This window comes from Narcine bancroftii, chromosome 2 (assembly GCF_036971445.1).
Source record: "Narcine bancroftii isolate sNarBan1 chromosome 2, sNarBan1.hap1, whole genome shotgun sequence".
NCBI classification, from domain to species: domain Eukaryota; kingdom Metazoa; phylum Chordata; class Chondrichthyes; order Torpediniformes; family Narcinidae; genus Narcine; species Narcine bancroftii.
Window position 1 is genome coordinate 334,961,114 of NC_091470.1, and position 26,824 is coordinate 334,987,937.

General features: G+C 38.2%; 1 protein-coding gene across 1 annotated transcript in view; it reads right to left on the reverse strand.

Moving 5' to 3' along the window:
- Window positions 1–26,824, reverse strand: part of LOC138755702 (ALS2 C-terminal-like protein) — a 212,528-nt gene that overhangs the window by 127,889 nt on the left and 57,815 nt on the right. Inside the window, exons 13-14 of the mRNA XM_069922145.1 lie at window positions 25,522–25,617; window positions 20,239–20,400 (exon numbers count right to left, since the gene is read on the reverse strand). Of these exons, the coding sequence (XP_069778246.1) occupies window positions 20,239–20,400; window positions 25,522–25,617 (258 nt within the window). The remainder of the gene's footprint in view (window positions 1–20,238; window positions 20,401–25,521; window positions 25,618–26,824) is intronic.

A 26,824-nucleotide genomic window follows, 5' to 3' on the forward strand; every position in this document is an offset into this window, starting at 1 on the left:
TAAATACTTTAAATACTTCCAACTGGAGGTGACTTCGAACTAATACTTTAAATACTTTAAACACTTCCAACTGGAGGTGACTTCCAACTAATACTTTAAATACTTTAAACACTTCCAACTGGAGGTGACTTCCAACTAATACTTTAAATACTTTAAACACTTCCAACTGGAGGTGACTTCCAACTAATACTTTAAATACTTTAAATACTTCCAACTGGAGGTGACTTCCAACTAATACTTTAAATACTTTAAACACCCAACTGGAGGTGGCTTCCAACTAATACTTTAAATACTTTAAATACTTCCAACTGGAGGTGACTTCCAACTAATACTTTAAATACTTTAAATACTTCCAACTGGAGGTGACTTCCAACTAATACTTTAAATACTTTAAACACTTCCAACTGGAGGTGACTTCCAACTAATACTTTAAATACTTTAAATACTTCCAACTGGAGGTGACTTCCAACTAATACTTTAAATACTTTAAACACTTCCAACTGGAGGTGACTTCCAACTAATACTTTAAATACTTTAAACACTTCCAACTGGAGGTGGCTTCCAACTAATACTTTAAATACTTTAAACACTTCCAACTGGAGGTGGCTTCCAACTAATACTTTAAATACTTTAAACACTTCCAACTGGAGGTGGCTTCCAACTAATACTTTAAATACTTTAAACACTTCCAACTGGAGGTGGCTTCCAACTAATACTTTAAATACTTTAAACACTTCCAACTGGAGGTGACTTCCAACTAATACTTTAAATACTTTAAATACTTCCAACTGGAGGTGACTTCCAACTAATACTTTAAATACTTTAAACACTTCCAACTGGAGGTGACTTCCAACTAATACTTTAAATACTTTAAATACTTCCAACTGGAGGTGACTTCCAACTAATACTTTAAATACTTTAAACACTTCCAACTGGAGGTGACTTCCAACTAATACTTTAAATACTTTAAACACTTCCAACTGGAGGTGAATTCCAACTAATACTTTAAATACTTTAAACACTTCCAACTGGAGGTGACTTCCAACTAATACTTTAAATACTTTAAATACTTCCAACTGGAGGTGACTTCCAACTAATACTTTAAATACTTTAAACACTTCCAACTGGAGGTGACTTCCAACTAATACTTTAAATACTTTAAATACTTCCAACTGGAGGTGACTTCCAACTAATACTTTAAATACTTTAAACACTTCCAACTGGAGGTGACTTCCAACTAATTCTTTAAATACTTTAAACACTTCCAACTGGAGGTGACTTCCAACTAATACTTTAAATACTTTAAATACTTCCAACTGGAGGTGACTTCCAACTAATACTTTAAATACTTTAAACACTTCCAACTGGAGGTGACTTCCAACTAATACTTTAAATACTTTAAACACTTCCAACTGGAGGTGACTTCCAACTAATACTTTAAATACTTTAAACACTTCCAACTGGAGATGGCTTCCAACTAATACTTTAAATACTTCCAACTGGAGGTGATTTCCAACTAATACTTTAAATACTTTAAACACTTCCAACTGGAGGAGACTTCCAACTAATACTTTAAATACTTTAAACACTTCCAACTGGAGGTGACTTCCAACTAATACTTTAAATACTTTAAACACTTCCAACTGGAGGTGACTTCCAACTAATACTTTAAATACTTTAAACACTTCCAACTGGAGGTGACTTCCAACTAATACTTTAAATACTTTAAATACTTCCAACTGGAGGTGACTTCCAACTAATACTTTAAATACTTTAAACACTTCCAACTGGAGGTGACTTCCAACTAATACTTTAAATACTTTAAATACTTCCAACTGGAGGTGACTTCCAACTAATACTTTAAATACTTTAAACACTTCCAACTGGAGGTGACTTCCAACTAATTCTTTAAATACTTTAAACACTTCCAACTGGAGGTGACTTCCAACTAATACTTTAAATACTTTAAATACTTCCAACTGGAGGTGACTTCCAACTAATACTTTAAATACTTTAAACACTTCCAACTGGAGGTGACTTCCAACTAATACTTTAAATACTTTAAACACTTCCAACTGGAGGTGACTTCCAACTAATACTTTAAATACTTTAAACACTTCCAACTGGAGATGGCTTCCAACTAATACTTTAAATACTTCCAACTGGAGGTGATTTCCAACTAATACTTTAAATACTTTAAACACTTCCAACTGGAGGAGACTTCCAACTAATACTTTAAATACTTTAAACACTTCCAACTGGAGGTGATTTCCAACTAATACTTTAAATACTTTAAATACTTCCAACTGGAGGTGACTTCCAACTAATACTTTAAATACTTTAAATACTTCCAACTGGAGGTGATTTCCAACTAATACTTTAAATACTTTAAACACTTCCAACTGGAGGAGACTTCCAACTAATACTTTAAATACTTTAAACACTTCCAACTGGAGGTGATTTCCAACTAATACTTTAAATACTTTAAACACTTCCAACTGGAGGTGATTTCCAACTAATACTTTAAATACTTTAAACACTTCCAACGGGAGGTGATTTCCAACTAATACTTTAAATACTTTAAACACTTCCAACTGGAGGTGATTTCCAACTAATACTTTAAATACTTCCAACTGGAGGTGATTTCCAACTAATACTTTAAATACTTTAAACACTTCCAACTGGAGGAGACTTCCAACTAATACTTTAAATACTTCCAACTGGAGGTGATTTCCAACTAATACTTTAAATACTTTAAACACTTCCAACTGGAGGAGACTTCCAACTAATACTTTAAATACTTTAAATACTTCCAACTGGAGGTGACTTCCAACTAATACTTTAAATACTTCAAACACTTCCAACTGGAGGTGACTTCCAACTAATACTTTAAATACTTTAAATACTTCCAACTGGAGGTGACTTCCAACTAATACTTTAAATACTTTAAACACTTCCAACTGGAGGAGACTTCCAACTAATACTTTAAATACTTTAAATACTTCCAACTGGAGGTGACTTCCAACTAATACTTTAAATACTTTAAACACTTCCAACTGGAGGTGACTTCCAACTAATACTTTAAATACTTTAAATACTTCCAACTGGAGGTGACTTCCAACTAATACTTTAAATACTTTAAATACTTCCAACTGGAGGAGACTTCCAACTAATACTTTAAATACTTTAAATACTTCCAACTGGAGGTGACTTCCAACTAATACTTTAAATACTTTAAACACTTCCAACTGGAGGTGACTTCCAACTAATACTTTAAATACTTTAAATACTTCCAACTGGAGGAGACTTCCAACTAATACTTTAAATACTTTAAATACTTCCAACTGGAGGTGACTTCCAACTAATACTTTAAATACTTTAAACACTTCCAACTGGAGGTGACTTCCAACTAATACTTTAAATACTTTAAATACTTCCAACTGGAGGTGACTTCCAACTAATACTTTAAATACTTTAAACACTTCCAACTGGAGGTGACTTACAACTAATACTTTAAATACTTTAAACACTTCCAACTGGAGGTGACTTCCAACTAATACTTTAAATACTTTAAATACTTCCAACTGGAGGTGACTTCCAACTAATACTTTAAATACTTTAAACACTTCCAACTGGAGGTGACTTCCAACTAATACTTTAAATACTTTAAACACTTCCAACTGGAGGTGACTTCCAACTAATACTTTAAATACTTTAAACACTTTCAACTGGAGGTGACTTCCAACTAATACTTTAAATACTTTAAATACTTCCAACTGGAGGTGACTTCCAACTAATACTTTAAATACTTTAAACACTTCCAACTGGAGGTGACTTCCAACTAATACTTTAAATACTTTAAACACTTCCAACTGGAGGTGACTTCCAACTAATACTTTAAATACTTTAAATACTTCCAACTGGAGGTGACTTCCAACTAATACTTTAAATACTTTAAATACTTCCAACTGGAGGTGACTTCCAACTAATACTTTAAATACTTTAAACACTTCCAACTGGAGGTGACTTCCAACTAATACTTTAAATACTTTAAACACTTCCAACTGGAGGTGACTTCCAACTAATACTTTAAATACTTTAAACACTTCCAACTGGAGGAGACTTCCAACTAATACTTTAAATACTTTAAACACTTCCAACTGGAGGTGGCTTCCAACTTATACTTTAAATACTTTAAACACTTCCAACTGGAGGTGGCTTCCAACTAATACTTTAAATACTTTAAACACCCAACTGGAGATGGCTTCCAACTAATACTTTAAATACTTCCAACTGGAGGTGACTTCCAACTAATACTTTAAATACTTTAAATACTTCCAACTGGAGGTGACTTCCAACTAATACTTTAAATACTTTAAACACTTCCAACTGGAGGTGGCTTCCAACTAATACTTTAAATACTTCCAACTGGAGGTGACTTCCAACTAATACTTTAAATACTTTAAACACTTCCAACTGGAGGTGACTTCCAACTAATACTTTAAATACTTTAAACACCCAACTGGAGATGGCTTCCAACTAATACTTTAAATACTTCCAACTGGAGGTGACTTCCAACTAATACTTTAAATACTTTAAACACTTCCAACTGGAGGAGACTTCCAACTAATACTTTAAATACTTTAAACACTTCCAACTGGAGGTGACTTCCAACTAATACTTTAAATACTTTAAATACTTCCAACTGGAGGTGACTTCCAACTAATACTTTAAATACTTTAAATACTTCCAACTGGAGGTGACTTCCAACTAATACTTTAAATACTTTAAACACTTCCAACTGGAGGTGACTTCCAACTAATACTTTAAATACTTTAAACACTTCCAACTGGAGGTGACTTCCAACTAATACTTTAAATACTTTAAATACTTCCAACTGGAGGTGACTTCCAACTAATACTTTAAATACTTTAAACACTTCCAACTGGAGGAGACTTCCAACTAATACTTTAAATACTTTAAATACTTCCAACTGGAGGTGACTTCCAACTAATACTTTAAATACTTTAAACACTTCCAACTGGAGGTGACTTCCAACTAATACTTTAAATACTTTAAATACTTCCAACTGGAGGTGACTTCCAACTAATACTTTAAATACTTTAAACACTTCCAACTGGAGGTGACTTCCAACTAATACTTTAAATACTTTAAACACTTCCAACTGGAGGTGACTTCCAACTAATACTTTAAATACTTTAAACACTTCCAACTGGAGGTGACTTCCAACTAATACTTTAAATACTTTAAACACTTCCAACTGGAGGTGGCTTCCAACTAATACTTTAAATACTTTAAATACTTCCAACTGGAGGTGACTTCCAACTAATACTTTAAATACTTTAAACACTTCCAACTGGAGGTGGCTTCCAACTAATACTTTAAATACTTCCAACTGGAGGTGACTTCCAACTAATACTTTAAATACTTTAAACACTTCCAACTGGAGGTGACTTCCAACTAATACTTTAAATACTTTAAACACTTCCAACTGGAGGTGGCTTCCAACTAATACTTTAAATACTTCCAACTGGAGGTGACTTCCAACTAATACTTTAAATACTTTAAACACTTCCAACTGGAGGTGACTTCCAACTAATACTTTAAATACTTTAAACACTTCCAACTGGAGGTGACTTCCAACTAATACTTTAAATACTTTAAACACTTCCAACTGGAGGTGACTTCCAACTAATACTTTAAATACTTTAAACACTTCCAACTGGAGGTGGCTTCCAACTAATACTTTAAATACTTCCAATTGGAGGTGACTTCCAACTAATACTTTAAATACTTTAAACACTTCCAACTGGAGGTGACTTCCAACTAATACTTTAAATACTTTAAACACCCAACTGGAGATGGCTTCCAACTAATACTTTAAACACTTCCAAGTGGAGGTGGCTTCCAACTAATACTTTAAATACTTCCAACTGGAGGTGACTTCCAACTAATACTTTAAATACTTTAAACACTTCCAACTGGAGGTGGCTTCCAACTAATACTTTAAATACTTTAAACACTTCCAACTGGAGGTGACTTCCAACTAATACTTTAAATACTTTAAACACCCAACTGGAGATGGCTTCCAACTAATACTTTAAATACTTTAAACACTTCCAACTGGAGGTGACTTCCAACTAATACTTTAAATACTTTAAACACCCAACTGGAGATGGCTTCCAACTAATACTTTAAATACTTTAAATACTTCCAACTGGAGGTGACTTCCAACTAATACTTTAAATACTTTAAACACTTCCAACTGGAGGTGACTTCCAACTAATACTTTAAATACTTTAAACACTTCCAACTGGAGGTGGCTTCCAACTAATACTTTAAATACTTTAAACACTTCCAACTGGAGGTGGCTTCCAACTAATACTTTAAATACTTTAAACACTTCCAACTGGAGGTGGCTTCCAACTAATACTTTAAATACTTTAAACACTTCCAACTGGAGGTGACTTCCAACTAATACTTTAAATACTTTAAATACTTCCAACTGGAGGTGACTTCCAACTAATACTTTAAATACTTTAAACACTTCCAACTGGAGGTGACTTCCAACTAATACTTTAAATACTTTAAACACCCAACTGGAGATGGCTTCCAACTAATACTTTAAATACTTCCAACTGGAGGTGACTTCCAACTAATACTTTAAATACTTTAAACACTTCCAACTGGAGGTGGCTTCCAACTAATACTTTAAATACTTTAAACACTTTCAACTGGAGGTGGCTTCCAACTAATACTTTAAATACTTTAAACACTTCCAACTGGAGGTGGCTTCCAACTAATACTTTAAATACTTTAAACACTTCCAACTGGAGGTGGCTTCCAACTAATACTTTAAATACTTTAAACACTTCCAACTGGAGGTGGCTTCCAACTAATACTTTAAATACTTTAAACACTTCCAACTGGAGGTGGCTTCCAACTAATACTTTAAATACTTTAAACACTTCCAACTGGAGGTGACTTCCAACTAATACTTTAAATACTTTAAATACTTCCAACTGGAGGTGACTTCCAACTAATACTTTAAATACTTTAAACACTTCCAACTGGAGGTGGCTTCCAACTAATACTTTAAATACTTTAAACACTTCCAACTGGAGGTGGCTTCCAACTAATACTTTAAATACTTTAAACACTTCCAACTGGAGGTGACTTCAAACTAATACTTTAAATACTTTAAATACTTCCAACTGGAGGTGACTTCGAACTAATACTTTAAATACTTTAAACACTTCCAACTGGAGGTGACTTCCAACTAATACTTTAAATACTTTAAACACTTCCAACTGGAGGTGACTTCCAACTAATACTTTAAATACTTTAAACACTTCCAACTGGAGGTGACTTCCAACTAATACTTTAAATACTTTAAATACTTCCAACTGGAGGTGACTTCCAACTAATACTTTAAATACTTTAAACACCCAACTGGAGGTGGCTTCCAACTAATACTTTAAATACTTTAAATACTTCCAACTGGAGGTGACTTCCAACTAATACTTTAAATACTTTAAACACCCAACTGGAGGTGACTTCCAACTAATACTTTAAATACTTTAAACACTTCCAACTGGAGGTGACTTCCAACTAATACTTTAAATACTTTAAATACTTCCAACTGGAGGTGACTTCCAACTAATACTTTAAATACTTTAAACACTTCCAACTGGAGGTGACTTCCAACTAATACTTTAAATACTTTAAACACTTCCAACTGGAGGTGGCTTCCAACTAATACTTTAAATACTTTAAACACTTCCAACTGGAGGTGGCTTCCAACTAATACTTTAAATACTTTAAACACTTCCAACTGGAGGTGGCTTCCAACTAATACTTTAAATACTTTAAACACTTCCAACTGGAGGTGGCTTCCAACTAATACTTTAAATACTTTAAACACTTCCAACTGGAGGTGACTTCCAACTAATACTTTAAATACTTTAAATACTTCCAACTGGAGGTGACTTCCAACTAATACTTTAAATACTTTAAACACTTCCAACTGGAGGTGACTTCCAACTAATACTTTAAATACTTTAAATACTTCCAACTGGAGGTGACTTCCAACTAATACTTTAAATACTTTAAACACTTCCAACTGGAGGTGACTTCCAACTAATACTTTAAATACTTTAAACACTTCCAACTGGAGGTGACTTCCAACTAATACTTTAAATACTTTAAACACTTCCAACTGGAGGTGACTTCCAACTAATACTTTAAATACTTTAAATACTTCCAACTGGAGGTGACTTCCAACTAATACTTTAAATACTTTAAACACTTCCAACTGGAGGTGACTTCCAACTAATACTTTAAATACTTTAAATACTTCCAACTGGAGGTGACTTCCAACTAATACTTTAAATACTTTAAACACTTCCAACTGGAGGTGACTTCCAACTAATTCTTTAAATACTTTAAACACTTCCAACTGGAGGTGACTTCCAACTAATACTTTAAATACTTTAAACACTTCCAACTGGAGGTGACTTCCAACTAATACTTTAAATACTTTAAACACTTCCAACTGGAGGTGACTTCCAACTAATACTTTAAATACTTTAAACACTTCCAACTGGAGGTGACTTCCAACTAATACTTTAAATACTTTAAACACTTCCAACTGGAGGTGACTTCCAACTAATACTTTAAATACTTTAAACACTTCCAACTGGAGATGGCTTCCAACTAATACTTTAAATACTTCCAACTGGAGGTGATTTCCAACTAATACTTTAAATACTTTAAACACTTCCAACTGGAGGAGACTTCCAACTAATACTTTAAATACTTTAAACACTTCCAACTGGAGGTGACTTCCAACTAATACTTTAAATACTTTAAACACTTCCAACTGGAGGTGACTTCCAACTAATACTTTAAATACTTTAAACACTTCCAACTGGAGGTGACTTCCAACTAATACTTTAAATACTTTAAATACTTCCAACTGGAGGTGACTTCCAACTCATACTTTAAATACTTTAAACACTTCCAACTGGAGGTGACTTCCAACTAATACTTTAAATACTTTAAATACTTCCAACTGGAGGTGACTTCCAACTAATACTTTAAATACTTTAAACACTTCCAACTGGAGGTGACTTCCAACTAATTCTTTAAATACTTTAAACACTTCCAACTGGAGGTGACTTCCAACTAATACTTTAAATACTTTAAATACTTCCAACTGGAGGTGACTTCCAACTAATACTTTAAATACTTTAAACACTTCCAACTGGAGGTGACTTCCAACTAATACTTTAAATACTTTAAACACTTCCAACTGGAGGTGACTTCCAACTAATACTTTAAATACTTTAAACACTTCCAACTGGAGATGGCTTCCTACTAATACTTTAAATACTTCCAACTGGAGGTGATTTCCAACTAATACTTTAAATACTTTAAACACTTCCAACTGGAGGAGACTTCCAACTAATACTTTAAATACTTTAAACACTTCCAACTGGAGGTGATTTCCAACTAATACTTTAAATACTTTAAACACTTCCAACTGGAGGTGACTTCCAACTAATACTTTAAATACTTTAAATACTTCCAACTGGAGGTGATTTCCAACTAATACTTTAAATACTTTAAACACTTCCAACTGGAGGAGACTTCCAACTAATACTTTAAATACTTTAAACACTTCCAACTGGAGGTGATTTCCAACTAATACTTTAAATACTTTAAACACTTCCAACTGGAGGTGATTTCCAACTAATACTTTAAATACTTTAAACACTTCCAACTGGAGGTGATTTCCAACTAATACTTTAAATACTTTAAACACTTCCAACTGGAGGTGATTTCCAACTAATACTTTAAATACTTCCAACTGGAGGTGATTTCCAACTAATACTTTAAATACTTTAAACACTTCCAACTGGAGGAGACTTCCAACTAATACTTTAAATACTTCCAACTGGAGGTGATTTCCAACTAATACTTTAAATACTTTAAACACTTCCAACTGGAGGAGACTTCCAACTAATACTTTAAATACTTTAAATACTTCCAACTGGAGGTGACTTCCAACTAATACTTTAAATACTTCAAACACTTCCAACTGGAGGTGACTTCCAACTAATACTTTAAATACTTTAAATACTTCCAACTGGAGGTGACTTCCAACTAATACTTTAAATACTTTAAACACTTCCAACTGGAGGAGACTTCCAACTAATACTTTAAATACTTTAAATACTTCCAACTGGAGGTGACTTCCAACTAATACTTTAAATACTTTAAACACTTCCAACTGGAGGTGACTTCCAACTAATACTTTAAATACTTTAAATACTTCCAACTGGAGGTGACTTCCAACTAATACTTTAAATACTTTAAATACTTCCAACTGGAGGAGACTTCCAACTAATACTTTAAATACTTTAAATACTTCCAACTGGAGGTGACTTCCAACTAATACTTTAAATACTTTAAACACTTCCAACTGGAGGTGACTTCCAACTAATACTTTAAATACTTTAAATACTTCCAACTGGAGGAGACTTCCAACTAATACTTTAAATACTTTAAATACTTCCAACTGGAGGTGACTTCCAACTAATACTTTAAATACTTTAAACACTTCCAACTGGAGGTGACTTCCAACTAATACTTTAAATACTTTAAATACTTCCAACTGGAGGTGACTTCCAACTAATACTTTAAATACTTTAAACACTTCCAACTGGAGGTGACTTACAACTAATACTTTAAATACTTTAAACACTTCCAACTGGAGGTGACTTCCAACTAATACTTTAAATACTTTAAATACTTCCAACTGGAGGTGACTTCCAACTAATACTTTAAATACTTTAAACACTTCCAACTGGAGGTGACTTCCAACTAATACTTTAAATACTTTAAACACTTCCAACTGGAGGTGACTTCCAACTAATACTTTAAATACTTTAAACACTTTCAACTGGAGGTGACTTCCAACTAATACTTTAAATACTTTAAATACTTCCAACTGGAGGTGACTTCCAACTAATACTTTAAATACTTTAAACACTTCCAACTGGAGGTGACTTCCAACTAATACTTTAAATACTTTAAACACTTCCAACTGGAGGTGACTTCCAACTAATACTTTAAATACTTTAAATACTTCCAACTGGAGGTGACTTCCAACTAATACTTTAAATACTTTAAATACTTCCAACTGGAGGTGACTTCCAACTAATACTTTAAATACTTTAAACACTTCCAACTGGAGGTGACTTCCAACTAATACTTTAAATACTTTAAACACTTCCAACTGGAGGTGACTTCCAACTAATACTTTAAATACTTTAAACACTTCCAACTGGAGGAGACTTCCAACTAATACTTTAAATACTTTAAACACTTCCAACTGGAGGTGGCTTCCAACTTATACTTTAAATACTTTAAACACTTCCAACTGGAGGTGGCTTCCAACTAATACTTTAAATACTTTAAACACCCAACTGGAGATGGCTTCCAACTAATACTTTAAATACTTCCAACTGGAGGTGACTTCCAACTAATACTTTAAATACTTTAAATACTTCCAACTGGAGGTGACTTCCAACTAATACTTTAAATACTTTAAACACTTCCAACTGGAGGTGGCTTCCAACTAATACTTTAAATACTTCCAACTGGAGGTGACTTCCAACTAATACTTTAAATACTTTAAACACTTCCAACTGGAGGTGACTTCCAACTAATACTTTAAATACTTTAAACACCCAACTGGAGATGGCTTCCAACTAATACTTTAAATACTTCCAACTGGAGGTGACTTCCAACTAATACTTTAAATACTTTAAACACTTCCAACTGGAGGAGACTTCCAACTAATACTTTAAATACTTTAAACACTTCCAACTGGAGGTGACTTCCAACTAATACTTTAAATACTTTAAATACTTCCAACTGGAGGTGACTTCCAACTAATACTTTAAATACTTTAAATACTTCCAACTGGAGGTGACTTCCAACTAATACTTTAAATACTTTAAACACTTCCAACTGGAGGTGACTTCCAACTAATACTTTAAATACTTTAAACACTTCCAACTGGAGGTGACTTCCAACTAATACTTTAAATACTTTAAATACTTCCAACTGGAGGTGACTTCCAACTAATACTTTAAATACTTTAAACACTTCCAACTGGAGGAGACTTCCAACTAATACTTTAAATACTTTAAATACTTCCAACTGGAGGTGACTTCCAACTAATACTTTAAATACTTTAAACACTTCCAACTGGAGGTGACTTCCAACTAATACTTTAAATACTTTAAATACTTCCAACTGGAGGTGACTTCCAACTAATACTTTAAATACTTTAAACACTTCCAACTGGAGGTGACTTCCAACTAATACTTTAAATACTTTAAACACTTCCAACTGGAGGTGACTTCCAACTAATACTTTAAATACTTTAAACACTTCCAACTGGAGGTGACTTCCAACTAATACTTTAAATACTTTAAACACTTCCAACTGGAGGTGGCTTCCAACTAATACTTTAAATACTTTAAATACTTCCAACTGGAGGTGACTTCCAACTAATACTTTAAATACTTTAAACACTTCCAACTGGAGGTGGCTTCCAACTAATACTTTAAATACTTCCAACTGGAGGTGACTTCCAACTAATACTTTAAATACTTTAAACACTTCCAACTGGAGGTGACTTCCAACTAATACTTTAAATACTTTAAACACTTCCAACTGGAGGTGGCTTCCAACTAATACTTTAAATACTTCCAACTGGAGGTGACTTCCAACTAATACTTTAAATACTTTAAACACTTCCAACTGGAGGTGACTTCCAACTAATACTTTAAATACTTTAAACACTTCCAACTGGAGGTGACTTCCAACTAATACTTTAAATACTTTAAATACTTCCAACTGGAGGTGACTTCCAACTAATACTTTAAATACTTTAAACACTTCCAACTGGAGGTGGCTTCCAACTAATACTTTAAATACTTCCAATTGGAGGTGACTTCCAACTAATACTTTAAATACTTTAAACACTTCCAACTGGAGGTGACTTCCAACTAATACTTTAAATACTTTAAACACCCAACTGGAGATGGCTTCCAACTAATACTTTAAACACTTCCAAGTGGAGGTGGCTTCCAACTAATACTTTAAATACTTCCAACTGGAGGTGACTTCCAACTAATACTTTAAATACTTTAAACACTTCCAACTGGAGGTGGCTTCCAACTAATACTTTAAATACTTTAAACACTTCCAACTGGAGGTGACTTCCAACTAATACTTTAAATACTTTAAACACCCAACTGGAGATGGCTTCCAACTAATACTTTAAATACTTTAAACACTTCCAACTGGAGGTGACTTCCAACTAATACTTTAAATACTTTAAACACCCAACTGGAGATGGCTTCCAACTAATACTTTAAATACTTTAAACACTTCCAACTGGAGGTGACTTCCTACTAATACTTTAAATACTTTAAACACTTCCAACTGGAGGTGACTTCCAACTAATACTTTAAATACTTTAAACACCCAACTGGAGGTGGCTTCCAACTAATACTTTAAATACTTTAAACACTTCCAACTGGAGGTGGCTTCCAACTCATACTTTAAATACTTCCAACTGGAGGTGACTTCCAACTAATACTTTAAATACTTTAAATACTTCCAACTGGAGGTGACTTCCAACTAATACTTTAAATACTTTAAACACTTCCAACTGGAGGTGGCTTCCAACTAATACTTTAAATACTTCCAACTGGAGGTGACTTCCACCTAATACTTTAAATACTTTAAACACTTCCAACTGGAGGTGACTTCCAACTAATACTTTAAATACTTTAAACACTTCCAACTGGAGGTGACTTCCAACTAATACTTTAAATACTTTAAATACTTCCAACTGGAGGTGACTTCCAACTAATACTTTAAATACTTTAAACACTTCCAACTGGAGGTGGCTTCCAACTAATACTTTAAATACTTCCAACTGGAGGTGACTTCCAACTAATACTTTAAATACTTTAAACACTTCCAACTGGAGGTGACTTCCAACTAATACTTTAAATACTTTAAACACCCAACTGGAGATGGCTTCCAACTAATACTTTAAACACTTCCAACTGGAGGTGGCTTCCAACTAATACTTTAAATACTTCCAACTGGAGGTGACTTCCAACTAATACTTTAAATACTTTAAACACTTCCAACTGGAGGTGGCTTCCAACTAATACTTTAAATACTTTAAACACTTCCAACTGGAGGTGACTTCCAACTAATACTTTAAATACTTTAAACACCCAACTGGAGTTGGCTTCCAACTAATACTTTAAATACTTTAAACACTTCCAACTGGAGGTGACTTCCAACTAATACTTTAAATACTTTAAACACCCAACTGGAGATGGCTTCCAACTAATACTTTAAATACTTTAAACACTTCCAACTGGAGGTGACTTCCAACTAATACTTTAAATACTTTAAACACTTCCAACTGGAGGTGACTTCCAACTAATACTTTAAATACTTTAAACACCCAACTGGAGGTGGCTTCCAACTAATACTTTAAATACTTTAAACACTTCCAACTGGAGGTGACTTCCAACTAATACTTTAAATACTTTAAACACCCAACTGGAGATGGCTTCCAACTAATACTTTAAACACTTCCAACTGGAGGTGGCTTCCAACTAATACTTTAAATACTTCCAACTGGAGGTGACTTCCAACTAATACTTTAAATACTTTAAATACTTCCAACTGGAGGTGACTTCCAACTAATACTTTAAATACTTTAAACACTTCCAACTGGAGGTGGCTTCCAACTAATACTTTAAATACTTTAAACACTTCCAACTGGAGGTGACTTCCAACTAATACTTTAAATACTTTAAACACTTCCAACTGGAGGTGGCTTCCAACTAATACTTTAAATACTTCCAACTGGAGGTGATTTCCAACTAATACTTTAAATACTTCCAACTGGAGGTGATTTCCAACTAATACTTTAAATACTTTAAACACTTCCAACTGGAGGAGACTTCCAACTAATACTTTAAATACTTTAAACACTTCCAACTGGAGGTGTATTTACCTTCATTTTACCAGTTGAAGGAAATAAACATTTACTGAAGATGAGAAAAACACAAAATCCCTCAGATGCTGGAATCTTGAACTAATAATTCATAGCAATTCTGTATTTTCTGATGGCTCCAAATCAAGCTGTTGGTCAAAATCTCAACATTGTGGCATTTTTCAATATTTTGCGCAATATTCATCTAGCCTGTTTAATGGGATGTTTGTCTCAACATCTCCTCCTCTGGAATCATCGACGCACCGTGTAATAGTTCAGATTCGATCACCAATGTGTCTATGTACAGATGGTAGTGTCGGGTGACTGTGATTGGCTGAGAGTGTAGCCACGCCTACTGGCAGATCTTAAAAGGTTGCTCCTAGCCAGACCAGGTCATTCTGGACTGGTTGACCTACATGTGATATGCTCCAGTGTTCTAGTTAATAAAAGCCTTGGTTTGGATCAACAAGCCTTTGATTTACTACTCCACCGCCGACAACAAGCAGCGACCCCCAGCACTTACCGTTGGCTGGCCGACACCCCCCAGCAGGCTGCAGGCAGCAACACCAACTGCTCTGGCCCAACTGTTTCTGTGATGTCACCTCGCACACGTTGCATTACTTCATCACGTAGGACTCCACCGTCCCCATTACAAGTCACTGCATCAGTGACCCTAGACCAGTACTGCCCCCATCCCCTCACAAAAACTGACTAAAGTGCATGCACACTGTACCAATTGCTTATTTGACTCGGGGTCAACTGACAGTTTTACCCGCCCAGACGTGGCCCACCGTTGCAGACTGGCTATTCTCCCCACTGCCCAGAGAATTTAATTAGCGACCAGATCGCACTTGACCGGGGTAAAGGGGTATTGTGTGGTGACCCTTAAAGTCCAGGGCATCATGTTCACAGACTTCAAACTATTAGTCCTTCCCCAACTGTGCACCCCTGTACTGCTGGGACTGGACTTTCAGTGCCAGTTTCAAACAGTTTCCCTGCACTTTGGGGGGCCTCACGCTCCACTCTCTGTAACCACTCCGCCCCGGAAGCCTCCTGCCAGCGGCAGTCCGAGCCATCCACCCCCACGCCTCGGGGCTTCACCTGTAGCCTCTCCACTCTCCGAGTTGCTCTGCCAGCACTCTTTGCAAACCTCACCCCTGACTGGAAGCCTATGGCCACCAAAAGCTGGCGATATAGTTATGAACACAGGAAATTTATCACAAGCAAGGTGCGCAGACTGCTGGACAAGTGCATTATTGAACCTAGTTGGAGTCCCTTGAGGGCCCAGGTGGTGGTTGTTAAAAACGGGGAGAAGCCACAGATGATGGTTGACTACAGCCAGACAATCAACCGCTTCACGCTTCTGGATCCGTACCCCCTTCCACAGATCACGGATGTGGTGAATCAGTTTGCCCAATACCGCGTGCTCTCCACCATTCACTTACATTCGGCCTATCACCAGCTCCTGATCCGCCGAGAAGACTGACCTTTCACGGCCTTTGAAGCAATTCCTCAGGGTACCCTTTGGGGTCATGAATGACGTCATGGTCTTCCAGCAAGAAATGGACTGGATGGTGGACCAGAAGGGCTAACAGCTACCTTCCTGTATCTGGACAGTGTCACCATCTGCGACCATGACACGCAAGATCAAGATGCCAACCTCGAGAAATTTTTTCAGACTGCAATTTGGCTGAACTTGACATACAATTTCAACAAGTGTGTCTTTCGGACCACTCCGCTCGCAATTCTAGGTTGCGTGGTGGAGAACGGGATGGTAATTCCAGACCCTGACCGCATGCATCCCCTCATGGGCTTGCCCACCACCCCCCCCACCCATACCCAGAATGCACTCAGACGCTGCCTGGACTTTTTCTCCTACTATGCCCAATGGATTCCACGCTATGCCGACAAGGCATGGCCATTCATCAAGACCACCTCCTTTCCCCTGTCAACCAAAGCCAGAACGGCCTTCGACCGCATCAAATCGGACATCACCGCTGCAATGCTGCAGGCTATCGATGAGTCCATCCTGTTCCAAGTCGAGAGCGATGCATCCGACTTTGCACTGGCAGCCAATTTGAACCAGGCCGGCTGGCCGGTAGCCTTCTTCTCCAGAACCCTCCAGGGTCCTGAGAGCTGACACTTCTCTGTTGAGAAGGAGGCCCAGGCCATAGTCGAAGCAGTACATCGTTGGAGACACTACCTCACTGGCAGGCGCTTTACACTGCTGACCGACCAACACGTGGTCTCCTTCATGTTTAGCAATACCCAGCGAGGTAAGATCAAGAATGACAAAATCGCCAGGTGGAGAATCAAATTCTCCACCTTTAATTATGACATACTGTATCAGCCTGGTAAATTCAACAACCCGCCAGATGCGCTCTCAAGGGGGACGCGCCAATGTACAACTGGACAGGCTGCACGAGGAGCTCTGTCATCCAGGGGTCACTAGGTTCGCACACTTTGTCAAAGCTCGCAACCTGCCCGACATGGTCGAGGAGATTCGCTCCATGACCCCAGCCTGCCCAGTGTCCACTAGTGCAAGCCCCGCTTCTTCCGTCCGGAGAATACCCATGTCATCAAAGCCACCCGCCCCTTTGAGCGTCTCAGCGTGGATTTCAATGGGCCCCTACCATCAACCAACCATAATACCTACATCCTACAGCTTTCAACAAGTACTCCCGCTTCCCGTTCGCTGTGCCCTGCTCGGACATGACCGCCTCTTCAGTCATAGAGGCCCTGCACAGTATCTTCGCCATTTTCAGGTACCCCAGTTACATCCAGTGTGACAGGGGTCCATGTTTATGAGCGCAGAGCTGTGGCAGTACCTTCTGGAGTATGGTATTGCTTCAAGCAGGACCACTAGCTATAACCCACACGGTAATGGGCAGGTCAAAAGGGAGAATGCCACCGTCTGGAAAGCGGTTACACTTGCCCTCCAGTCCAAAGGTCTCCCCACCTCTCGCTGGCAGGACGTGCTCACTAGTGCCCTACACTCCATCTGCTCCCTCCTATGCACCATGACCAATGCCACCCCCATGAAAGGATGTTCTCTTTCTCGAGGAAATCCGAATCGGGAATCACCACGCTGACGTGGCTCACGGGACCCGGACCTGTCCTCCTGCAACACCACGTCTGGTACTCAAAGAATGACCCTTTGGTTGACAGAGTGACTTCTCGATGTGAACCCACATTATGCCTACATTGAGTACCCGGAGGGGCGGGAGGACACGGTCTCGGTAAGGGACCTAGTCCAAGCAGGATCAGGCCCAGCAGTGCTTACAACCCAACCTCCCCCAAATCCTTCTCCCCCAGGTCATGTACTTGAACAGAGGGACCAGCACCACCCCACCAGTTCAGGACAGACTGTCGACAACACTGTTGGGGAATTGAGCGAAGCAGTGGCCGCACCTGATGAGCCTGCTGTCAACATGTCTCCAGCGACCCCAATCCCGGCACCATGGTGGTCACGCCGGCCCCCTGACCAGCACAGCCCCTAACCTTCACTGGGCCCTTTTATACTTTTTCTTTTTCTTTTTTTTCAGCCCTCCATCCACCCCGGGGTCAGTTCTCAAAGAAGGGGTGAATGTGATAGTACAGATTCGATCACCAATGTGTCTATGTACAGATGACTGTGATTGGCTGAGAACATAGCCACACCTACTGGCAGGTCTTAAAGGGTTTCTCCTCGCCAGACCAGGTCATTCTGGACCGGTCGACCTACATGTGATACGCTCCAGTCTTCTAGTTATTAAAAACCTTGGTTTGGATCAACAAGCCTTTAATTCTTTTGACGTGCTCTACAATTGGTTTGGATCAATAAACCTTTGATTCTTTCGACGTGCTCTACAAATTTTATTAACTAGAAGACTGGAGCATATCCTTTAAGACCTGCCAGTAGGCATGGGTATGTTCTCAGCCAATCACAGTCATCTTACACTTCAATCTGTACATATACACATTGGTGATAGAATCTGTACTATCACACACCGCTAGTGTACATTCTAAAGGCATCTAGGTGGGCCAATTTTTTCTACAATATTCATCATTGATGTAGGAATCTTGACAACATCCGCATCACATGAATTATAAAAGGAAGATGTTGTATTGCAGTGTCCTCAAGCAATTGATAGGGGGCACCAATACTGCTGAGCGTATAGCCCTCCGAAAGGTAGTGGACACAGCCCTGGATGTCACAGGCAAAACCGTCCCCATTATTGAGGACATCTACAGGGAATGCTGCCATTGGAGAGCAGCAGCAATCATCAAAGACCCTCACCACCCAGCGCACTCTCCATTCTTGCTGCTGCCAACAAGAAAGAGGTTTCGGTCCAACAAGACTCACACCACCAGGTTCAGGAACAGCTGCTACCCCTCCACCATCAGACTCCTCAATGTCAAAGTCAGTTAGGGACTCAGTTAAGGACACTTACTTGATCTTCTTTCTTCTCTTTGTGTTGCACAGTTTGTTTACATTCGTTATCTTTTTTGCTTGTTTACATGTTTACACTGTGTGCAGTTACATTTTGGACTATTAATTAGTGGTAATTCTGCTTCACCCAAAGGAAAAAGGAATCTCAGTTGTATGTGATGTCATTATTGTACTCTGACAATAAATCTAAGTCAACCTTACACACGCTTGCAAGATGTATCAGGGTGCTGGTAGTGGCAGGTGCATTATGGACAATTCTGCAAGAAAAATATGTTTATGGGTGTAAGGTAGAGAAAAATTAGATAGTTGTGAATTAGGTTACATCATTTGGTGCAACATCATGGGCTGAAGGGCCTGTATGGTGATGCAAAGTTCTGTGTATGGCTATGAGCAAAGTGCACCAACTCAATGTAGAGCAGGATCTATCTCTATCCTACCTGTCTAGACTCAACGCAGAACTTCCACATTTGACTGGCTGAATTCACTCTTCCTCAGAAGCTAGGAGATATATCAGCAAAGGTAAATGATAATTATTTGTTCTTCTGGGTGCTAAATGTACACCCAGAAAATTTGCCATTTACAACAGACAAATGTGCATATTTGTTTTGAAGGAAGCAGAGTCGGTTTTTTCTCCTTCCTGACTATTTATTCTGTATGTAAAAATCTGATGGCCTCTTACCTGTCAGGATCATCAAGCAGTCCATATCCTGATTTTTTATCATTCTCCCAATGACCCACGTATTTAAAGGAAAGCTTTTCCAACGTTGAGTTATACAGAATTCCAAATCCATTTCTTTGGTTGTCTCTGAAGAAACCTTTATAAATCAATCCATTTCCATACCTGGGGAAAGAGTGGCTTTAGAGTACTGTTTTCTCACTGAGGTGCAAGATTTATGTTAATAAGCGTATTAGCTCCAGGATCAATCCACACTCTTCAATCAAACAGTTAAACAGTAAGGTGAGGGCTAAGGACTTTGGAATCCCAACAAAAGTTATTTTTCTTAATCATTATCTAGAGAATCTTGTTCAAATCATGAAAGATTATGAAATGTTAGACATAGGTCCCCCATGATCAAATGACGAGCTGCAGATGAACAACTTGGATTGGCATCGATCAACGCTTCCTTATTTGAGGCATCTGAGGTCGACTTGCATTTGCAAAATTGGAATCTTATCCGCTGGACAGAAGTGGAGTCATCGGGAGGTGGAGTTATGGTTAGTGCAACGCTGTTACAGCACTAGCGACCCAGGTTCGAATCCAGCACTATCTGTCAGGAGTTTGTATATTCACCCTGTATCTACGTGGATTTCCTCTGGGTATATTCCATTTTCCTCTCACCCTTCAAAACATATGGGGATTTTAGGTTAATTGGGTGTAATTGGCTACATGGGCCAGAAGGGCCTGTTTCCGTGCTGTATGTTTAAATTTAATTTTAAAAATATTAAATTTAAACATTTTCTCAATTGGCCTGCTCAATACAAATTTACAAGTTCACCTAAGGAGAGAATGGGAACTCTGAAAGTAATGAGAAATAGTAAACTCATCGATCCCCCAGATTGTTGATGATCATGAGTTGATTGCCATACACATTCTACACGTGCACTGGAACTCACTTGCTGGAGCTGAACAGATACCTTGTAAAAAATAATAACTGCAAAATCAATTAAAAAAAACAACTACAATAGTACATTTCATCGAATTAAAAACACAAATAAAATTATAAATATTCATAGTTACCCTACTGCAATTAAAGGTGACTGAGCAATAGTGCAGATAAACCTTTTGTGGTACTACAGCAGTCCTCAATTAATGTAACAAGGGGAAGTTCAAGAACCAGATAGATGCTGGAAAGAAACTGTTCTTGATCCTGGAGGTGCTAGTTTTCAGGCTTCTATACCTTCTGTCCGAAGGTATAGGTTGGGACTAATGTGCATTAAAATAAATGTCTGGTACCATTCTTCTTTTCTTTGGCTTGGCTTCGTGGACGAAGATTTATGGAGGGGGTAAAAGTCCACGTCAGCTGCAGGCTCGTTTGTGGCTGACAAGTCCGATGCGGTACAGGCAGACACGGTTGCAGCGGCTGCAGGGGAAAAATGGTTGGTTGGGGTTGGGTGTTGGGTTTTTCCTCCTTTGCCTTTTGTCAGTGATGGGAAAACTGGCAGAATAGGTTGTCAAAACTACTCTCCTCTGCTCTTAATTTTGAAGTTTGTTTTTTGTTACTACCTCAAGCTGAAAGCTCTTGTTGCCAACTAGGACATCAAGATACTCTGATTTATAATTTCACTGATGTGTGGAAGCATTTATGGCATGGATTACCACAAATCTAATAAAATCATTCCAGGCACATGGTGTTCGAAAGTACAAATTTAGAGCTAAATGCACAGCCCAGAAATGACTGCAAGCTACAAATAAGGCAAGTGATTACAGAAAGTCACAGGACATTTCCTATGAATATTTATTTCTTTAAATGGTCATTGTTAATTGCCCTCAGTATGTAGATGAGTAATGGAATCTGGCCAAGAGAAAATGGCAATGGGGGAGAATGGAGTAAAGGGACAATTATTGGGTGAATGGATGGTTCCATGGTCTCCAGGACTGAACTTGCCTCTTTCTATATAAAAAGAATTGTGAAATAATTTCACACTTACCTTATGGATTTAAAGTATTAACAAAATTCCTTTTTTTGTGAAACTGTAACAGTGCTCTTATTCAATGCCTTAATGTTCATCTTCCTCAAATTGAAAAACCACAAGAATTGCGCAAGCTGGAATCTTGAACAATCTCTTTCGAGTCCTCGCATTTTCTCAAAGTCCATGTGTCCTTAGGTACACTATGTCAGCTATGGTCCCCATATCAATCCTACTCTGGGACCACTCCCCAACTCTTTCTGTACACCATCGATAAATGTGTTGGTACTGCCTCTTGCATCCATGCAGAACTCGACAATTTCATCAACTTCGCTGGCAACTTACACACATTGAATTATTTCCAATACATCTCTCCCCTTTCGAGACCTCTTCATCTCCATCTCAGGAGACAAAATACCCACTGAAACTTCTTACACAGTTACTGATTCCCACGGATACCCAGACTATACCTCTTATAAGAATGCCATCCCTTTCTCACAGTTCTTCTGTCTCTACCATATCATTTTCTTGGATAAGGCCTTCCATTCCAGAACGTCTGAAATAGTCAGCCTTTCAGCATGAAAACAACCTTACAGGCCCAGCTTGTCCAAGCTGAACACCTGCCCTCCTACTTTAGACCCACTTGCCCACATAGACCAATACCCTCCAGTCCCTTTCCATCACGTGTTTCTTAAAAGAAGTTAATGTTCCTGTTTCTACTACTTTTCTTGACAGTTTGTCCCATGTACCCACCACTCTCTAAGTGAAGTGTCTTCCCATCTTGTCTCTGCTAAGTCTCATCCTCTTCACCTGATAGTTATAGCCTCTCATTTTAGATGACCTTACTCCTGAAAACAGAATGTCTTTATCCACCTTGTCAATGCCCCTTGTGATTTCTTCATGAGACAATGGCAAACCCACAAAGCTCCCCTCCACTACTGCTGTCATAGATAAAGCCCTTCTGTGCATCTCCCGATTTCATACATTCCCGTTTACTCGAGAATAAGGATAAAATTCCCTGTGTCCTCACTTTTCACCCCAGCAGCCACCACATCTGGTATATCATTCTTCAACATTTGCGTCTGATCCAATGAGATCCCACTACCAGCCACATCCCTTCCTATCTCTTTCTGCCATTTGTAGGGACCACTCTCTTCATGTCCCCCTGGTTCATTCTTTCCTCCCCACCAATCATCAGCCCCCTTGGGCACTTGCTGCAGCATTCACAGTCGGTGCATTGCTTGCCCGTACAGTCCTTACAGATGAGGCAGTGTTTCACAACCTAGTCTATTATTGTGGCCTCCTCTACATCAGGGGGACCAAACAGCTTAGGTGACTACTTATCAAGCACCTGCACTCTGTCTTTAGGTGCAGGCTGGAACTCCCAGTTGCCATCCATTTTAATACCCCTCCACATTCCCACACAGTCCTGCTTGCTCTCAACCTCATCCATTGTCAGAGTGAGGTTGAGGAACAACTTATTATATTCCACCTGGGTAGCCGAAAACTGAATGGCATAAACATTGCGTTTTCCCATTTCAGGTCACACCTCCATGATCCAGTTTCATTGTTTCTATCTGTCCTTCACCCGCTGCCATTTTCTGAACCTATTCTAGTGCTCAATTTTCACTCAACCTATCCTCAAGTGGGTCTCCTCCCTTATCCATTTCTCCACCCTCTCCCATCTTCATTTATCCAGTATCCTATTACCTCCTTTCTGCCCAAAATGTTAACTGTCCATCTGCCCATGTGGATGTTTCCTGATGTTTTCTTCATTTCCACAAATTGAACCTGATTCACGCTGCAAAACTGAACTTAACTGAATGAATCTCCTCTCACATCCCCTGAGTAGGAGTTCATTCAACAGGTATCTATTTAAATGCATGAGGTCTTTGGATGCAACCCAGCCACCAGCTCAAGTCCTTCATCTCAGATAGATAAATCTCAGTCAATACAAAAGCTGAAGACCTGGAATTCGTTCTTGGTATTGGCTTTACAAACAACTAGCTGTAATTGCTAAGAAGGGCAGCATGGTTCGCGTAGCAGTTAATGTTATGCTGCTGCAGTGCCAGCAAACAGGGTTCGAATATGGCGCTGTCTGCAAGAAGTTTATACATTCTCCCCATATCTGCATGAGTTTCCTCTGGGTGCCCTAGTTTCTTCCCACCTTTCAAAATATATTGGGGGGGGTATGTCAATTGGGTGTTAGTGAGGAGTGCGGGTTCGTGGGCCAAAAGGCCCTATTACCATGCTGTATATCTAAAATTTATATTTTTAAATGACATGCCATCAAAGGCAAACAAAATGGAATTTAGGAGACTCATGTACAAATAATAGATCCCAACCAAAAGAGTTTGACCTTAGTGTTATCAATAATCATGAATAGTAAGTAGAGCTAAAAACCCTATACATTGTTGGCACATATTTTTACCCACCTTGTACAACTAGAAAATCAAATGCACAAAATGCCCAAACCTGTCTGTGCAATTTTCTGATCTGTGCTGACAAATTAATCCCCAGAATGAGTACAAGAAGCAATTTTGCAAGGAATGTTCTTGGATATAATCCAATGGTGATTCACTGGGATGGGAGGATTCGGAGTGTCAACAAATTATGTGAATATAAAGAATAGTTACTGAATGTTTTCAAAAGGTTACAAGGAGTAATTTTGCAATTTCACTTTCCAGATGCTGACTGAAAATTATTCCCATGATCATGAAATTAGATCCAAGCTAATTAACATGTCATAGAAAATATTTCTTCACAAAACAAAGGAATGTAGGACAATGATCAGAGAAGGCAGTAGAGAATGCATTGGATCAGCACAATCTGAGGAGAACTCAAGAAACCATCAATGAGTTGAAAAAGAAAGAGTTCAGGTACAATTTGTCATTTCTCCTGTTTGATGTAATTTTGCCACTGGATTTGAGAATGCATATCTAAGAATCAGTATAAGAGAGAGAGCACGAGCTGGGAGGGAAAGCAAGGCAACAATGGAACACTTTATCTAACTTAGTTGAGTGTAAACTATTAGCATTATTGGTCATAAAATTGGTACATAATTTAAAATACGAAGGTTAGTCAAAAACAGGTTATACAAATTGCTGGGGTGGAGTCTTCCAAACTGATCTTCTTGTATTCAAGCCGAGGAACGGAACGTTTTGTAGATGTTTCAAGGCTGAAACATTGGTTATGTATTTTTACCTTTGCTATATAAAGGACCTTGTTGGACCTGCAGAGATTCTTGAGCATTGTTTGTTTTCATATCAACCACAGTGTCTACAGGTTTTTGTGTTTTAGTTGTGTAGATGATGTAAGGATTAGTCATACTTACTCACAGATGCCGTAACCATCCATCTTTCCCATTTTCCAGTGACACTTGTAACAGTCAAAACTCTCTGGCCCTCCAGGAGTGACATATACACCAAACCTTGAACAAAGCAGCAAAAACTGGTATTCAAATCATGTTTCAATCATTAAATCTGCATATCGTCAACATTCACATGGCTACTTTTGCTTCATCTGATCCCATTGAACTGCAGTCATTAATATCCTTGTTAGGCTTCAACATTGAGCAATGCTAATTAATCCAGAGTTCAATTATGTTCTCTCTCATTTTTTTTTTTCACTTTGCAGCCATAAGAATACATTAAAAAAGACACCCAACCAAATTGCCCATTCAGCTGGTCAGACAGAATGACCCACCATGATGGCATGAGTTTATGACATTTACTGGGAACCTTGTTGAGAGGACTCAGAGCATTGATGAGAAGATTTTTAACATGCATCCATTGAGAATGAGGCACTGTGTAGGAGGCAAATGTAGTGAAAGACAAAAGTCTGCAGACACTGATTGTAGTAAAAACACAGAAATGGTGGAGGAACTCAGCCGGTCTTCCTTGCAGTGTCCGTAGGAGGTAAAGATATATTAATGATGTTTCAGGCCTGAGCTCTTTTTCAAGGAAAAGCAAAAAGCAGGCAGGTGTCTGAATAAAGACTAAGAGTGAAGAATAGGAGGGGAGGAGTCCAGACTAACACACAAACAAAAAATGTTAATTGGATATGATAAGAGGAACAGTGAGAATTGATTTTAGCTCTCAGAAAGGAGACAAACTGGAGAGAGAGAGAGAGAGAGAGAGAGAGAGAGAGAGAGAGAGAAAGAAGGGCAGAGAGAGAGAATTGGAAGAAGAGAGATGGGGGTCAAAGATTGGTGTGTAGAGGGGTTTGTAGCATGAATAAAAGCTCACAACTGGAGGGAGAACAAATGCTTTTATTAGCTTATAACTGAGGGTAGGGTTGCACAGTAGTCTACAGAAGGGTTCTGGGTTTAGGCAAGAAACTGGGGTTATATGTGAGCAGATGGGTGTCAGAGCCAGCCATCAGCCCAGCATACTACCAGTGAATCCTAGTTCACTATATTCACCCTTTCCTGCAGAATTTATGGTTTGTGAATGAAGAACATGGGTTCAGAGAATTTAAAAAAATATACAGATATTTACAAATTTACAGACTTAAGAGGTCTGGGGGTCTGAAGATCCTGGTGCAGTGCCTTAGCACCAGGGAGCCTTGGACTCCTTGGATCTCCTGGTCCCCTTGTGAAGGAGAAAGGGCGAGCTCGGTCTCCAGCTCTATGGTGG